Source organism: Mustelus asterias, chromosome 22 (genome assembly GCF_964213995.1).
Source record: "Mustelus asterias chromosome 22, sMusAst1.hap1.1, whole genome shotgun sequence".
Classification (NCBI taxonomy): domain Eukaryota; kingdom Metazoa; phylum Chordata; class Chondrichthyes; order Carcharhiniformes; family Triakidae; genus Mustelus; species Mustelus asterias.
Genome location: NC_135822.1, coordinates 26,616,246 through 26,635,944, shown reverse-complemented (window position 1 = coordinate 26,635,944; position 19,699 = coordinate 26,616,246). Strand labels below are relative to the sequence as shown.

The 19,699-nt window shown below is 48.4% G+C and overlaps 1 protein-coding gene across 1 annotated transcript in view; it reads left to right on the top strand.

Moving 5' to 3' along the window:
- The window catches only part of LOC144509969 (uncharacterized), a 322,555-nt gene extending 303,594 nt beyond the window's left edge, over positions 1-18,961 (top strand). The window contains exon 3 of the mRNA XM_078239033.1: positions 18,883-18,961. Within this exon, the coding sequence (XP_078095159.1) occupies positions 18,883-18,948 (66 nt within the window). The 3' untranslated portion in view covers positions 18,949-18,961. The remainder of the gene's footprint in view (positions 1-18,882) is intronic.
- Positions 18,962-19,699: the final 738 nt, after the last annotated feature.

Here is a 19,699-nt window from a genome sequence, read left to right as displayed (position 1 = left end):
CACTGACACTGGGGTGTGTAAATATTCACACTGTCACTGACACTGCGCTGTGTAAATATTCACACTGTCACTGACACTGCGCTGTGTAAATATTCACACTGTCACTGACACTGGGGTGTGTAAATATTCACACTGTCACTGACACTGGGGTGTGTAAATATTCACACTGTCACTGACACTGCGCTGTGTAAATATTCACACTGTCACTGACACTGCGCTGTGTAAATATTCACACTGTCACTGACACTGGGGTGTGTAAATATTCACACTGTCACTGACACTGGGGTGTGTAAATATTCACACTGTCACTGACACTGCGCTGTGTAAATATTCACACTGTCACTGACACTGGATTGTGTAAATATTCACACTGTCACTGTCACTGCTCTGTGTAAATATTCACACTGTCACTGACACTGCGCTGTGTAAATATTCACACTGTCACTGCGCTGTGTAAATATTCACACTGTCACTGACACTGCGCTGTGTAAATATTCACACTATCACTGACACTGGGGTGTGTAAATATTCACACTGTCACTGACACTGCGCTGTGTAAATATTCACACTGTCACTGACACTGTGCTGTGTAAATATTCACACTGTCACTGACACTGCGCTGTGTAAATATTCACACTGTCACTGACACTGGGGTGTGTAAATATTCACACTGTCACTGACACTGGGGTGTGTAAATATTCACACTGTCACTGACACTGGGGTGTGTAAATATTCACACTGTCACTGACACTGCGCTGTGTAAATATTCACACTGTCACTGACACTGCGCTGTGTAAATATTCACACTGTCACTGACACTGCGCTGTGTAAATATTCACACTGTCACTAACACTGCGGTGTGTAAATATTCACACTGTCACTGACACTGGGGTGTGTAAATATTCACACTGTCACTGACACTGCGCTGTGTAAATATTCACACTGTCACTGACACTGCGCTGTGTAAATATTCACACTGTCACTGACACTGCGCTGTGTAAATATTCACACTGTCACTGACACTGCGCTGTGTAAATATTCACACTGTCACTGACACTGCTCTGTGTAAATATTCACACTGTCACTGACACTGCGCTGTGTAAATATTCACACTGTCACTGACACTGCGCTGTGTAAATATTCACACTGTCACTGACACTGCTCTGTGTAAATATTCACACTGTCACTGTCACTGCTCTGTGTAAATATTCACACTGTCACTGACACTGCGCTGTGTAAATATTCACACTGTCACTGACACTGGGGTGTGTAAATATTCACACTGTCACTGTCACTGCTCTGTGTAAATATTCACACTGTCACTGACACTGCGCTGTGTAAATATTCACACTGTCACTGACACTGCTCTGTGTAAATATTCACACTGTCACTGACACTGCGGTGTGTAAATATTCACACTGTCACGGACACTGCTCTGTGTAAATATTCACACTGTCACTGACACTGGGGTGTGTAAATATTCACACTGTCACTGACACTGCGCTGTGTAAATATTCACACTGTCACTGACACTGGGGTGTGTAAATATTCACACTGTCACTGTCACTGCGCTGTGTAAATATTCACACTGTCACTGACACTGCGCTGTGTAAATATTCACACTGTCACTGTCACTGCTCTGTGTAAATATTCACACTGTCAATGACACTGGGGTGTGTAAATATTCACACTGTCACTGACACTGCGCTGTGTAAATATTCACACTGTCACTGACACTGCTCTGTGTAAATATTCACACTGTCACTGACACTGCGGTGTGTAAATATTCACACTGTCACGGACACTGCTCTGTGTAAATATTCACACTGTCACTGACACTGCGGTGTGTAAATATTCACACTGTCACTGACACTGCGGTATGTAAATATTCACACTGTCACTGTCACTGCGCTGTGTAAATATTCACACTGTCACTGACACTGCGCTGTGTAAATATTCACACTGTCACTGACACTGGGGAATGTAAATATTCACACTGTCACTGACACTGCGCTGTGTAAATATTCACACTGTCACTGACACTGGGGTGTGTAAATATTCACACTGTCACTGACACTGCGCTGTGTAAATATTCACACTGTCACTGACACTGGGGTGTGTAAATATTCACACTGTCACTGACACTGCGCTGTGTAAATATTCACACTGTGTCACTGACACTGCGCTGTGTAAATATTCACACTGTCACTGACACTGCGCTGTGTAAATATTCACACTGTCACTGACACTGGGGTGTGTAAATATTCACACTGTCACTGACACTGCGCTGTGTAAATATTCACACTGTGTCACTGACACTGCGCTGTGTAAATATTCACACTGTCACTGACACTGCGCTGTGTAAATATTCACACTGTGTCACTGACACTGCGCTGTGTAAATATTCACACTGTCACTGACACTGCGCTGTGTAAATATTCACACTGTCACTGACACTACGCTGTGTAAATATTCACACTGTCACTGACACTGCGCTGTGTAAATATTCACACTGTCACTGACACTGCACTGTGTAAATATTCACACTGTCACTGACACTGCGCTGTGTAAATATTCACACTGTCACTGACACTGCGCTGTCTAAATATTCACACTGTCACTGACACTGCGCTGTGTAAATATTCCCACTGTCACTGACACTGCGCTGTGTAAATATTCACACTGTCACTGACACTGCACTGTGTAAATATTCACACTGTCACTGACACTGCGCTGTGTAAATATTCACACTGTCACTGACACTGGGGTGTGTAAATATTCACACTGTCACTGACACTGCGCTGTGTAAATATTCACACTGTCACGGACACTGCGCTGTGTAAATATTCACACTGTCACTGACACTGCGCTGTGTAAATATTCACACTGTCACTGACACTGCGGTGTGTAAATATTCACACTGTCACTGACACTGCGGTGTGTAAATATTCACACTGTCACTGACACTGGGGTGTGTAAATATTCACACTGTCACTGACACTGGGGTGTGTAAATATTCACACTGTCACTGACACTGGGGTGTGTAAATATTCACACTGTCACTGACACTGCGCTGTGTAAATATTCACACTGTCACTGACACTGCGCTGTGTAAATATTCACACTGTCACTGACACTGGGGTGTGTAAATATTCACACTGTCACTGACACTGCGCTGTGTAAATATTCACACTGTCACTGACACTGCGGTGTGTAAATATTCACACTGTCACTGACACTGGGGTGTGTAAATATTCACACTGTCACTGACACTGCGCTGTGTAAATATTCACACTGTAACTGACACTGCGCTGTGTAAATATTCACACTGTGTCACTGACACTGCGCTGTGTAAATATTCACACTGTCACTGACACTGCGCTGTGTAAATATTCACACTGTCACTGACACTGGGGTGTGTAAATATTCACACTGTCACTGACACTGCGCTGTGTAAATATTCACACTGTGTCACTGACACTGCGCTGTGTAAATATTCACACTGTCACTGACACTGCGCTGTGTAAATATTCACACTAAATCACTGACACTGCGCTGTGTAAATATTCACACTGTCACTGACACTGCGCTGTGTAAATATTCACACTGTCACTGACACTGCGCTGTGTAAATATTCACACTGTCACTGACACTGCGCTGTGTAAATATTCACACTGTCACTGACACTGCGCTGTGTAAATATTCACACTGTCACTGACACTGCACTGTGTAAATATTCACACTGTCACTGACACTGGGGTGTGTAAATATTCACACTGTCACTGACACTGCGCTGTGTAAATATTCACACTGTCACTGACACTGCGCTGTGTAAATATTCACACTGTCACTGACACTGCACTGTGTAAATATTCACACTGTCACTGACACTGCGCTGTGTAAATATTCACACTGTCACGGACACTGCGCTGTGTAAATATTCACACTGTCACTGACACTGCGCTGTGTAAATATTCACACTGTCACTGACACTGCGCTGTGTAAATATTCACACTGTCACTGACACTGGGGTGTGTAAATATTCACACTGTCACTGACACTGCGGTGTGTAAATATTCACACTGTCACTGACACTGGGGTGTGTAAATATTCACACTGTCACTGACACTGGGGTGTGTAAATATTCACACTGTCACTGACACTGGGGTGTGTAAATATTCACACTGTCACTGACACTGCGCTGTGTAAATATTCACACTGTCATTGACACTGCGCTGTGTAAATATTCACACTGTCACTGACACTGGGGTGTGTAAATATTCACACTGTCACTGACACTGCGCTGTGTAAATATTCACACTGTCACTGACACTGCGGTGTGTAAATATTCACACTGTCACTGACACTGGGGTGTGTAAATATTCACACTGTCACTGACACTGGGGTGTGTAAATAATCACACTGTCACTGACACTGCGCTGTGTAAATATTCACACTGTCACTGACACTGCGCTGTGTAAATATTCACACTGTGTCACTGACACTGCGCTGTGTAAATATTCACACTGTCACTGACACTGCGCTGTGTAAATATTCACACTGTCACTGACACTGCGCTGTGTAAATATTCACACTGTCACTGACACTGCGCTGTGTAAATATTCACACTGTCACTGACACTGCACTGTGTAAATATTCACACTGTCACTGACACTGCGCTGTGTAAATATTCACACTGTCACTGACACTGCGCTGTCTAAATATTCACACTGTCACTGACACTGCGCTGTGTAAATATTCCCACTGTCACTGACACTGCGCTGTGTAAATATTCACACTGTCACTGACACTGCACTGTGTAAATATTCACACTGTCACTGACACTGCGCTGTGTAAATATTCACACTGTCACTGACACTGGGGTGTGTAAATATTCACACTGTCACTGACACTGCGCTGTGTAAATATTCACACTGTCACGGACACTGCGCTGTGTAAATATTCACACTGTCACTGACACTGCGCTGTGTAAATATTCACACTGTCACTGACACTGCGGTGTGTAAATATTCACACTGTCACTGACACTGCGGTGTGTAAATATTCACACTGTCACTGACACTGGGGTGTGTAAATATTCACACTGTCACTGACACTGGGGTGTGTAAATATTCACACTGTCACTGACACTGGGGTGTGTAAATATTCACACTGTCACTGACACTGCGCTGTGTAAATATTCACACTGTCACTGACACTGCGCTGTGTAAATATTCACACTGTCACTGACACTGGGGTGTGTAAATATTCACACTGTCACTGACACTGCGCTGTGTAAATATTCACACTGTCACTGACACTGCGGTGTGTAAATATTCACACTGTCACTGACACTGGGGTGTGTAAATATTCACACTGTCACTGACACTGCGCTGTGTAAATATTCACACTGTAACTGACACTGCGCTGTGTAAATATTCACACTGTGTCACTGACACTGCGCTGTGTAAATATTCACACTGTCACTGACACTGCGCTGTGTAAATATTCACACTGTCACTGACACTGGGGTGTGTAAATATTCACACTGTCACTGACACTGCGCTGTGTAAATATTCACACTGTGTCACTGACACTGCGCTGTGTAAATATTCACACTGTCACTGACACTGCGCTGTGTAAATATTCACACTAAATCACTGACACTGCGCTGTGTAAATATTCACACTGTCACTGACACTGCGCTGTGTAAATATTCACACTGTCACTGACACTGCGCTGTGTAAATATTCACACTGTCACTGCGCTGTGTAAATATTCACACTGTCACTGACACTGCACTGTGTAAATATTCACACTGTCACTGACACTGGGGTGTGTAAATATTCACACTGTCACTGACACTGCGCTGTGTAAATATTCACACTGTCACTGACACTGCGCTGTGTAAATATTCACACTGTCACTGACACTGCACTGTGTAAATATTCACACTGTCACTGACACTGCGCTGTGTAAATATTCACACTGTCACGGACACTGCGCTGTGTAAATATTCACACTGTCACTGACACTGCGCTGTGTAAATATTCACACTGTCACTGACACTGCGCTGTGTAAATATTCACACTGTCACTGACACTGGGGTGTGTAAATATTCACACTGTCACTGACACTGCGGTGTGTAAATATTCACACTGTCACTGACACTGGGGTGTGTAAATATTCACACTGTCACTGACACTGGGGTGTGTAAATATTCACACTGTCACTGACACTGGGGTGTGTAAATATTCACACTGTCACTGACACTGCGCTGTGTAAATATTCACACTGTCATTGACACTGCGCTGTGTAAATATTCACACTGTCACTGACACTGGGGTGTGTAAATATTCACACTGTCACTGACACTGCGCTGTGTAAATATTCACACTGTCACTGACACTGCGGTGTGTAAATATTCACACTGTCACTGACACTGGGGTGTGTAAATATTCACACTGTCACTGACACTGGGGTGTGTAAATAATCACACTGTCACTGACACTGCGCTGTGTAAATATTCACACTGTCACTGACACTGCGCTGTGTAAATATTCACACTGTCACTGACACTGCGCTGTGTAAATATTCACACTGTCACTGACACTGGGGTGTGTAAATATTCACACTGTCACTGACACTGGGGTGTGTAAATATTCACACTGTCACTGACACTGCGCTGTGTAAATATTCACACTGTCACTGACACTGGATTGTGTAAATATTCACACTGTCACTGTCACTGCGCTGTGTAAATATTCACACTGTCACTGACACTGGATTGTGTAAATATTCACACTGTCACTGTCACTGCGCTGTGTAAATATTCACACTGTCACTGACACAGCGCTGTGTAAATATTCACACTATCACTGACACTGCGCTGTGTAAATATTCACACTGTCACTGACACTGCGCTGTGTAAATATTCACACTGTCACTGACACTGCGCTGTGTAAATATTCACACTGTCACTGACACTGCGCTGTGTAAATATTCACACTGTCACTGACACTGCGCTGTGTAAATATTCACACTGTCACTGACACTGCGCTGTGTAAATATTCACACTGTCACTGACACTGCGCTGTGTAAATATTCACACTGTCACTGACACTGGGGTGTGTAAATATTCACACTGTCACTGACACTGGGGTGTGTAAATATTCACACTGTCACTGACACTGGGGTGTGTAAATATTCACACTGTCACTGACACTGCGCTGTGTAAATATTCACACTGTCACTGACACTGCGCTGTGTAAATATTCACACTGTCACTGACACTGCGCTGTGTAAATATTCACACTGTCACTAACACTGCGGTGTGTAAATATTCACACTGTCACTGACACTGGGGTGTGTAAATATTCACACTGTCACTAACACTGCGCTGTGTAAATATTCACACTGTCACTGACACTGCGCTGTGTAAATATTCACACTGTCACTGACACTGCGCTGTGTAAATATTCACACTGTCACTGACACTGCGCTGTGTAAATATTCACACTGTCACTGACACTGCTCTGTGTAAATATTCACACTGTCACTGTCACTGCTCTGTGTAAATATTCACACTGTCACTGACACTGCGCTGTGTAAATATTCACACTGTCACTGACACTGGGGTGTGTAAATATTCACACTGTCACTGTCACTGCTCTGTGTAAATATTCACACTGTCACTGACACTGCGCTGTGTAAATATTCACACTGTCACTGACACTGCTCTGTGTAAATATTCACACTGTCACTGACACTGCGGTGTGTAAATATTCACACTGTCACGGACACTGCTCTGTGTAAATATTCACACTGTCACTGACACTGGGGTGTGTAAATATTCACACTGTCACTGACACTGCGCTGTGTAAATATTCACACTGTCACTGACACTGGGGTGTGTAAATATTCACACTGTCACTGTCACTGCGCTGTGTAAATATTCACACTGTCACTGACACTGCGCTGTGTAAATATTCACACTGTCACTGTCACTGCTCTGTGTAAATATTCACACTGTCACTGACACTGGGGTGTGTAAATATTCACACTGTCACTGACACTGCGCTGTGTAAATATTCACACTGTCACTGACACTGCTCTGTGTGAATATTCACACTGTCACTGACACTGCGGTGTGTAAATATTCACACTGTCACGGACACTGCTCTGTGTAAATATTCACACTGTCACTGACACTGCGGTGTGTAAATATTCACACTGTCACTGACACTGCGGTATGTAAATATTCACACTGTCACTGCGCTGTGTAAATATTCACACTGTCACTGACACTGCGCTGTGTAAATATTCACACTGTCACTGACACTGGGGAATGTAAATATTCACACTGTCACTGACACTGCGCTGTGTAAATATTCACACTGTCACTGACACTGGGGTGTGTAGATATTCACACTGTCACTGACACTGCGCTGTGTAAATATTCACACTGTCACTGACACTGGGGTGTGTAAATATTCACACTGTCACTGACACTGCGCTGTGTAAATATTCACACTGTGTCACTGACACTGCGCTGTGTAAATATTCACACTGTCACTGACACTGCGCTGTGTAAATATTCACACTGTCACTGACACTGGGGTGTGTAAATATTCACACTGTCACTGACACTGCGCTGTGTAAATATTCACACTGTGTCACTGACACTGCGCTGTGTAAATATTCACACTGTCACTGACACTGCGCTGTGTAAATATTCACACTGTGTCACTGACACTGCGCTGTGTAAATATTCACACTGTCACTGACACTGCGCTGTGTAAATATTCACACTGTCACTGACACTGCGCTGTGTAAATATTCACACTGTCACTGACACTGGGGTGTGTAAATATTCACACTGTCACTGACACTGCGCTGTGTAAATATTCACACTGTCACTGACACTGCACTGTGTAAATATTCACACTGTCACTGACACTGCGCTGTGTAAATATTCACACTGTCACTGACACTGCGCTGTCTAAATATTCACACTGTCACTGACACTGCGCTGTGTAAATATTCCCACTGTCACTGACACTGCGCTGTGTAAATATTCACACTGTCACTGACACTGCACTGTGTAAATATTCACACTGTCACTGACACTGCGCTGTGTAAATATTCACACTGTCACTGACACTGCGCTGTGTAAATATTCACACTGTCACTGACACTGCGCTGTGTAAATATTCACACTGTCACTGACACTGCGCTGTGTAAATATTCCCACTGTCACTGACACTGCGCTGTGTAAATATTCACACTGTCACTGACACTGCACTGTGTAAATATTCACACTGTCACTGACACTGCGCTGTGTAAATATTCACACTGTCACTGACACTGCGCTGTGTAAATATTCACACTGTCACTGCGCTGTGTAAATATTCACACTGTCACTGACACTGGGGTGTGTAAATATTCACACTGTCACTGACACTGCGCTGTGTAAATATTCACACTGTCACGGACACTGCGCTGTGTAAATATTCACACTGTCACTGACACTGCGCTGTGTAAATATTCACACTGTCACTGACACTGCGGTGTGTAAATATTCACACTGTCACTGACACTGCGGTGTGTAAATATTCACACTGTCACTGACACTGGGGTGTGTAAATATTCACACTGTCACTGACACTGGGGTGTGTAAATATTCACACTGTCACTGACACTGGGGTGTGTAAATATTCACACTGTCACTGACACTGCGCTGTGTAAATATTCACACTGTCACTGACACTGCGCTGTGTAAATATTCACACTGTCACTGACACTGGGGTGTGTAAATATTCACACTGTCACTGACACTGCGCTGTGTAAATATTCACACTGTCACTGACACTGCGGTGTGTAAATATTCACACTGTCACTGACACTGGGGTGTGTAAATATTCACACTGTCACTGACACTGCGCTGTGTAAATATTCACACTGTAACTGACACTGCGCTGTGTAAATATTCACACTGTGTCACTGACACTGCGCTGTGTAAATATTCACACTGTCACTGACACTGCGCTGTGTAAATATTCACACTGTCACTGACACTGGGGTGTGTAAATATTCACACTGTCACTGACACTGCGCTGTGTAAATATTCACACTGTCACTGACACTGCGCTGTGTAAATATTCACACTGTCACTGACACTGCGCTGTGTAAATATTCACACTAAATCACTGACACTGCACTGTGTAAATATTCACACTGTCACTGACACTGCGCTGTGTAAATATTCACACTGTCACTGACACTGCGCTGTGTAAATATTCACACTGTCACTGACACTGCGCTGTGTAAATATTCACACTGTCACTGACACTGCACTGTGTAAATATTCACACTGTCACTGACACTGGGGTGTGTAAATATTCACACTGTCACTGACACTGCGCTGTGTAAATATTCACACTGTCACTGACACTGCGCTGTGTAAATATTCACACTGTCACTGACACTGCGCTGTGTAAATATTCACACTGTCACTGACACTGCGCTGTGTAAATATTCACACTGTCACTGACACTGCGCTGTGTAAATATTCACACTGTCACTGACACTGCACTGTGTAAATATTCACACTGTCACTGACACTGCGCTGTGTAAATATTCACACTGTCACGGACACTGCGCTGTGTAAATATTCACACTGTCACTGACACTGCGCTGTGTAAATATTCACACTGTCACTGACACTGCGCTGTGTAAATATTCACACTGTCACTGACACTGGGGTGTGTAGATATTCACACTGTCACTGACACTGGGGTGTGTAAATATTCACACTGTCACTGACACTGGGGTGTGTAAATAATCACACTGTCACTGACACTGGGGTGTGTAAATATTCACACTGTCACTGACACTGCGCTGTGTAAATATTCACACTGTCACTGACACTGCGCTGTGTAAATATTCACACTGTCACTGACACTGCGGTGTGTAAATATTCACACTGTCACTGACACTGGGGTGTGTAAATATTCACACTGTCACTGACACTGCGCTGTGTAAATATTCACACTGTAACTGACACTGCGCTGTGTAAATATTCACACTGTGTCACTGACACTGCGCTGTGTAAATATTCACACTGTCACTGACACTGCGCTGTGTAAATATTCACACTGTCACTGACACTGGGGTGTGTAAATATTCACACTGTCACTGACACTGCACTGTGTAAATATTCACACTGTCACTGACACTGCTCTGTGTAAATATTCACACTGTCACTGACACTGCGCTGTGTAAATATTCACACTGTCACTGACACTGGGGTGTGTAAATATTCACACTGTCACTGACACTGGGGTGTGTAAATATTCACACTGTCACTGACACTGCGCTGTGTAAATATTCACACTGTCACTGACACTGCAGTGGTTAATTTTGTTACTGCTCTATCAGTGCAAGAAGAGACATAATGATTATTTACGTGATATTTCTTTATTTTTTGGGAAGTTGAGTTGTGTAAATGATCCGCTCTGTTTACTGATAAAACAGCAACTCCGCTCCAAACCTCTCTAATTGCCTGTGAAACGCTTTGGAACCGCGTCAGGTTGTGAAAAGCGTTGAGTAAATGTCAGCTCCCTCCCTATTGGGTTTCATTGTCTTTTATCATTTTGTGAATCCCAATGGTGTTCCTCACAATGGGCCTCGACCTTTCACCTTCACTCTCCCCGTGTTTAATTAGGGAGAAATTAGCAGCTGCAATCCCTATCACCGATGGGCAAAATGTTTCCCAGTGACAGGGCTGTTTCCCCCCTCGCTGTGGCCATCCCTCACTTAAACCACGCAGCCCCAGTCTGACTTCGACTCCCATAAGCTCTGCATGCCCTATCGCACCTGGATTACACCTTCAACTCACAAGGAAACTCCAATATTTCCCTGGCCAACTATAGACGCTCTCCTGTGCTACTTTCAGGCAGTGCTTTCCACCACTGTGTAAGGGGCAGCACGGTGGCACAGTGGTTAGCACTGCAGCCTCACAGTGCCAGGGACCCGGGGGTTCGATTCCTAGTTTGAGTCACTGTGCACATTCTCCCCAGTGTCTGCGTGGGTTTCCTCCGGGTGCTCCGGTTTCCTCCCACAGTCCGAAAGGTTGTGGTTGAGGCCAGAACGTTGTCTGATTTCAAGAAGAAAGTAGAGATAGCTCTTGTGATTGAAAGGATCAAGGGTTATTGGGGGGAAGGCGGGGTATCAAAATATTGAATTCGATGATCAGCCATGTTCAATATGAATGGCGGAGCAGGCTCGGAGGGCCGAATGGCCTGCTTCTGGTTTCTATGTTTCTACGACGTGCTGGATAGGTGCGTTGGCTGTGCTAAATTCTCCCTCAGTGTAACCCGAACAGGTGCTGGAGTGTGGAGACTCGGGGATTTTCACAGTAACTTCATTGCAGTGTTAATATAAGCCTACTCGTGACACTAATAAATAAATAACATGTAACCAACACTCATTCCGACAATGGTTGCCGCTTCACGTGACAGCTCCATATAACACCGAGACACGTTTACATCAGCGCATGCATGGTACCGAACATGGTACACAAGTAGTCGCATGTTCTGTGCCTGTCTTCTGAACTGGCACTGGCCTGTGCACATGCGTGACGGGGTTGAATTCTGATTCCTGGCTCTCTGTGTTAGACGTGAGGAACTTCCTGTTCACATTCACACTGTTCTGAAGCAGATTGCAGTCTCGTGCGGGAGAAGCAGCTCCCTGTACCTGATCTCAAATATGTACCTTTAAGATCTGGCTGGCTGTAGGGATTTGCATTCTAATCAGAATTCTGTAATGTGAATTTGTGTCTCTGTGCCCTGTTTGAGAGCAGATATCCACTCCATCTGACGAAGGAGCAGTGCTCCAAAAGCTAATGGCATTTGCTACCAAATAAACCTGTTGGACTTTAACCTGGTGTTGTGAGACTTCTTACCCTGATCTCAATAGCCAGCCCGGGCCTAGCCAGGGAGCGTCGGCCTGCTCTCTGACATCGAGGAGTGCTGTCGCTGAATGCTCGGCTGATGTGGGTGCGAGGCAGCGGATCTTTCCCTGATTTCCGAGAGAGAGGAATGTCAGGATGGGTTCCAGCTGCTCCTTGGTCGCTCTGTGGACCTGCAGACCGTCCGTTAAATATTCATAGCGGTATCCCAGCACTCTTCAGTGGGATTGTAAGTGGACAGAAGGGGCTCCATGAGTAGGGTGGGTGACTGTGTCCGTGTATGTGTTTGTGGGTGGCTGCGTGTGTGTGTGTGTCTGTGTGTGTGTCTGTGTCCATGTGTGCGTGTCTGTGTCCATGTGTGCATGGGCGTCTGAATCCCTGTGTGTGGGTGGTCTGTGTCTGTGTGGGTTATCGGGATGTGTGTGTGGGTGTGTATGTGTGGGTGTCCGTGTCCTGTATCCCTGTGTGTAGGTGTCTGTGTGGGTTATCGGGATGTGTGTGTGTAGATGTGTATGTATGGGTGTCAGTGTCCCTGTGTGTGGGTGTCTGTGTGGGTTATCGGGATGTGTGTGTGGGTGTCTGTGTCCTGTGTCCCTGTGTGTAGGTGTCTGTGTGAGTTATCGGGATGTGTGTGTGTGTAGATGTGTATGTGTGGGTGTCAGTGTCCCTGTGTGTGGGTGTCTGTGTGGGTTATCGGGATGTGTGTGTGGGTGTGTATGCGTGGGTGTCTGTGTCCCTGTGTGTAGGTGTCTGTGTGGGTTATCGGGATGTGTGTGTGTGTAGATGTGTGTGTGTGTGTGTGTGTGGGTGTCAGTGTCCCTGTGTGTGGGTGTCTGTGTGGGTTATCGGGATGTGTGTGTGGGTGTGTATGCGTGGGTGTCTGTGTCCTGTATCCCTGTGTGTAGGTGTCTGTGTGGGTTATCGGGATGTGTGTGTGTAGATGTGTATGTGTGGGTGTCAGTGTCCCTGTGTGTGGGTGTCTGTGTGGGTTATCGGGATGTGTGTGTGAGTGTGTATGTGTGGGTGTCTCTGTCCGTATGTGTGTGTGTGGGTGTCTTTTTTCGGAATGTGACTGTGTGGGTGAATGGGCTGGCGTGTGTGATGATGCGAATGTGAGGGGAGTGCATGTGTGTTGAGGGTTTATGAGGGGTGTGTGTGTGTGACAGTGTGTGGGGGGGGGTGTGCACAAGGCTGTGGATGCATGAGTGTGGTGTGTGTTTGTGTGGGGGCACATGTGAACACAAGGAGTGACTGTATATGAGTTTGTGGGGGTGAGTGAGTACATGAGTGAGTGAGTGTGTACTTGTGAAGAGGTGAGTGAGTGAGTATGTCTGAGGTGAATGTGTCACCCATCACAGCGCCCCCCCCCCCCCCCGTCACAGCACCCCCTAACATGGTTCCCCCATTGCCGTGCCTCTAAAATGGCTCCCCTGCTGGCTTTTCCATCCATTGGTGGACTAGTGGCAGCTCAAACCAACCCAACAGTAAACTAATCCTGGGCAGGTGACCAAATTTTGGCCTAAAAGGAGATTTTAAAGAACCCCTTAAAGAAAGTGAGAGAGGCAGGGAGGCTTAAGGAGGGAATTCCTGAGTCCTAGACCCAGACAGCTGAAGGCATTCGCACTAATGGTGGAAGGCTTCAATTTGGAGGTGGTTCTGGGATCAGGAATCGAGGAGTTCTCCGAGTTGCGGGGCTGAAGGAGACGACAGAGTTAGGGAGAGGCCAGGTCAAGGAGGGAATTGTAAACCAGGATGAGAATTTCCAAAATCAAGGCATGGGTGAGGCTGGAGCCAGTGTGGGTCACCGAGCACGGGGCATCGGGGGAAAGGAATTTGGTGAAAGTGAAGAGACGGGGCAGCAGAGGTTCTGGGTGACCCTGAGGGCAGAATGTGGGAGGCCGCGCAAGATAGTCAAGCCTAGAATTAGCAAAGACTTGAGGCAATGAGGGCTTCCGCAGTGGAAGAGCTGAGGCAGGGCTGGAGTCAGGCAGCTCCGACGGTGGACATAACAACACGGGTAGGTGGTGGGAAGCTGGTCTCTGGGTCAGACATGGCTCCGAGGTTCCGCACAGTCTGTCTGAGCAAGCAAGAGGAATGGAGTGGGAGATGAGGGAGAGGCGAGGCTAACGGGGTTTAGTGACAATCGGTGGGATTTTCCAGCCCTTCCTGCCGAGGGATCCTCCAGTCCCGCCAAAGTTGACCCCCTCCCGTGGCTGGTTCCCCAGTGGCACAGCCGGCAGACGAAGCTAATGGCCATTGACTTTGGCGGAACAGGAAGATCCCAGCCAATGGCTTCACTCTTTCCAATGTTTAATTGGAGGAAATGTGTGCTGCTGTCGGACAAGCAGTCTGTCAATTCCGAGGACGGGAGAGCGAGGGAGAGTGAGTGGCGAGGGAGAGAGGGGGAGCGGGTGGCGAGGGGAGAGGGGGAGAGGGTGGCGAGAAGGGGAGAGGGTGGCGAGGGGGAGAGGGTGGCGAGGGGGAGAGGGGAGAGGGTGGCGAGGGGGAGAGGGTGGCGAGAGGGAGAGGGTGGCGAGGGGGAGAGGGTGGCGAGGGGGAGAGGGTGGCGAGGGGGAGAGGGTGGCGAGGGGGAGAGGGTGGCGAGGGGGAGAGGGTGGCGAGGGGGAGAGGGGGAGCGAGTGGCGAGAAGGAGACAGGGTGGCGAGTGGGAGAGGGTGGCGAGGGGGAGAGGGTGGTGAGAGGGAGAGGGGGAGAGGGTGGCGAGGGGGAGAGGGTGAGAGGGTGAGAGGGTGGCAAGAGGGAGAGGGTGGCGAGGGGAGAGGGTGGCGAGGGGGAGCGGGTGGCGAGGGGGAGCGGGTGGCGAGGGGGAGAGGGGGACAGGGTGGCGAGGGGGAGCGGGTGGCGAGGGGGAGAGGGTGGCGAGGGGGAGCGGGTGGCGAGGGGGAGCAGGGTGGCGAGGGGGAGCGGGTGGCGAGGAGGAGCGGGGAGAGGGTGGCGAGGGGGAGCAGGGGAGAGGGTGGCGAGGGGAGAGGGGAGAGGGTGGTGAGGGGGAGCAGGTGGCGAGGGGGAGAGGGTGGCGAGGGGGAGAGGGTGGCGAGGGGGAGAGGGTGGCGAGGGGGAGAGGGTGGCGAGGGGGAGAGGGGGAGCGAGTGGCGAGAAGGAGACAGGGTGGCGAGTGGGAGAGGGTGGCGAGGGGGAGAGGGTGGTGAGAGGGAGAGGGGGAGAGGGTGGCGAGGGGGAGAGGGTGAGAGGGTGAGAGGGTGGCAAGAGGGAGAGGGTGGCGAGGGGGAGAGGGTGGCGAGGGGAGCGGGTGGCGAGGGGGAGCGGGTGGCGAGGGGGAGAGGGGGACAGGGTGGCGAGGGGGAGCGGGTGGCGAGGGGGAGCGGTGGCGAGGGGGAGCAGGTGGCGAGGGGGAGCGGGTGGCGAGGAGGAGCGGGGGAGAGGGTGGCGAGGGGGAGCAGGGGAGAGGGTGGCGAGGGGAGAGGGGGAGAGGGTGGTGAGGGGGAGCAGGTGGCGAGGGGGAGAGGGGGAGCGGGTGGTGAGAGGGAGAGGGTGGCGAGAGGAAGAGGGGGAGCGGGTGGCGAGGGGGAGCGACAGTGTGGAAATTGATGTCTCCAAGGAGTATGATGCAGATGAGAAACAGATTGGAGACCAAGGTAGATCCTTGTGGGACTGACAGGAGTTGCTGCATTGATATAGAGCTGGAAATCCTGCTCCCCTCTGTTGGTGGCCCCTCTCCCGCTCCGATTCCCTGGCGGGCAGGATGCTGGGTTCCAGCAAAAATGCTTCCCACAACCACCAGACATCTCAACGCACTTTACAGAGAAATGATATGATCCCAGTTAATGTTATAACTGGACAGCAAGATCCCAAAATGGAACCCTGGCTCTAACCCAGGGCCAGAATGTTACGGCCATTCCCCCACCCACCGCGGGATTTTCCCATCCTGCAGTTGGCTGGGGGTAAATTCTCTGACCTCGCCTCAGTGGGAGTGTGGCGGGAACGGCCGGTGAGATCGCGCCCCTCACTTTTACTTTTCCTTTATAAAATGTGGAGGAACAGAGTGGCAGGAATGCTAATTAGTTTTAGCAACAAGAAAAAATAATCATTAAACATGAGAGAATGGGATAATGATACAATACCGCTATCTGTCAGCGGGTCAGACAGTGTGGCACTCCCTCAGCACCTCACTGGACACTGGTGTTCTCACATGCAGGAGACTTGAACCTGGAACCTTCTGATTCAGAGACATGAGAGTTACTGACTGAGCCATGGCTAAATCCAGAGGGAAATGTGTGGAATTGGGATAGGGATCCTTTGATAGTGATCTTCCGGTTCTGATTAGGCAGAGAGGGGAATAACGAGGGGAATGCAATCCCATCCAGCTGGTCGATGATGGAGAGCGATTGGAGCAGAGTGAGGGGTTCTACAGTGTCACAGAGCGCCTGCAGGTCCAGGAGCTGATCAACCCCTGCTGCCTGTATCATGGTAAGAAGTCTCACAACACCAGGTTAAAGTCCAACAGGTTTATTTGGTAGCACAAGCCACTAGCTTTCGGAGCGCTGCCCCTTCATCAGGTGAGTGGGATTTAAATTCACAAACAGGGCATATAAAGACACAAACTCAATTTACAAGATAATGGTTGGAATGCGAGTCTTTACAGGTAATCAAGTCTTAAAGGTACAGACAATGCGAGTGGAGAGAGCGTTAAGTACAGGTTAAAGAGATGTGTATTGTCTCCAGCCAGGACAGTTAGTGAGATTTTGCAAGCCCAGGCAAGTTGTGGGGGTTACAGATAGTGTGACATGAACCCAAGATCCCGGTTGAGGCCGTCCTCATGTGTGCGGAACTTGGCTATCAGTCTCTGCTCAGCGGCTCTGCGTTGTCGTGTGTCGTGAAGGCCGCCTTAGAAATCATAGAAATCATAGAAACCCTACAGTACAGAAAGAGGCCATTCGGCCCATCGAGTCTGCACCGACCACAATCCCACCCAGGCCCTACCCCCACATATTTACCCACTAATCCCTCTAACCTACGCATCTCAGGACTCTAAGGGGCAATTTTTAACCTGGCCAATCAACCTAACCCGCACATCTTTGGACTGTGGGAGGAAACCGGAGCACCCGGAGGAAACCCACGCAGTCATGAGGAGAATGTGCAAACTCCACACAGACAGTGACCCGAGCCGGGAATCGAACCCAGGTCCCTGGAGCTGTGAAGCAGCAGTGCTAACCACTGTGCTACCACTGTGCTACCGTGCCGCCGCCTTGGAGAACGCTTACCCGAAGATCAGAGGCCGAATGCCCGTGACCGCTGAAGTGTTCCCCAACAGGGAGAGAACACTCTTGCCTGGTAATTGTCAAGCGGTGTTCATTCATCCATTGTCATAGCGTCTGCATGGTTTCCCCAATGTACCATGCCTCGGGACATCCTTTCCTGCAGCGTATCAGGTAGACAACGTTGGCCGAGTTGCAAGAGTATGTACCGTGTACCTGGTGGATAGTGTTCTCACGTGAGATGATGGCATCCGTGTCGATGATCCGGCAGAGGTTGCTGTGGCAGGGTTGTGTGGTGTTGTGGTCACTGTTCTCCTGAAGGCTGGGTAGTTTGCTGCGGACAATGGTCTGTTTGAGGTTGTGCGGTTGTTTGAAGACAAGAAGTGGGGGTGTGGGGATGGCCTTGGTGAGATGTTCGTCTTCATCAGTGACATGTTGAAGGCTCCGGAGGAGATGTTGTAGCTTCGCTGCTCCGGGGAAGTATTGGACGACGAAGGGTACTCTGTCCGCCGTGTCCCGTGTCCACAACACCACACAACCCTGTCACAGCAACCTCTGCAAGATGTGTCGGATCATCAACACGGATGCCATCATCTCACGTGAGAACACCATCCACCAGGTACATGGTACATACACTTGCAACTCGGCCAACGTTGTCTACCTGATACGCTGCAGGAAAGGATGTCCCAAGGCATGGTACATTGGGGAAACCATGCAGACGCTACGACAACGGATGAATGAACACCGCTCGACAATCACCAGGCAAGAGTGTTCTCTTCCTGTTGGGGAACACTTCAGCGGTCACGGGCATTCGGCCTCTGATCTCCGGGTAAGCGTTCTCCAAGATGGCCTTCACGACACACGACAGCGCAGAGTTGCTGAGCAGAGACTGATAGTCAAGTTCCGCACACATGAGGACGGCCTCAACCGGGATCTTGGGTTCATGTCACACTATCTGTAACCCCCACAACTTGCCTGGGCTTGCAAAATCTCACTAACTGTCCTGTCTGGAGACAATACACATCTCTTTAACCTGTGCTTAACCCTCTCTCCACTCACATTGTCTGTACCTTTAAGACTTGATTACCTGTAAAGACTCACATTCCAACCATTATGTTGTAAATTGAGTTTGTGTCTTTATATGCCCTGTTTGTGAACAGAACTCCCACTCACCTGATGAAGGAGCAGCGCTCCGAAAGCAAGTGGCTTGTGCTACCAAATAAACCTGTTGGACTTTAACATGGTGTAGTGAGACTTCTTACTGTGTTTATCCCAGTCCAACATCGGCATCTCCACATCATGGCCTTTATCACCCCCTGGTCCCTGCATCACCCCCTGGAACCTGCATCACTCCGTGGTCCCTGTATTACCCCCTGGTACCTGCACCACCCCCTGGTCCCTGTATCACCCCCTGGTCCCTGTATCACCCCCTGGTCCCTGCATCACCCCCTGGTCCCTGCACCACCCCCCTGGTCCCTGTATCACCCCCTGG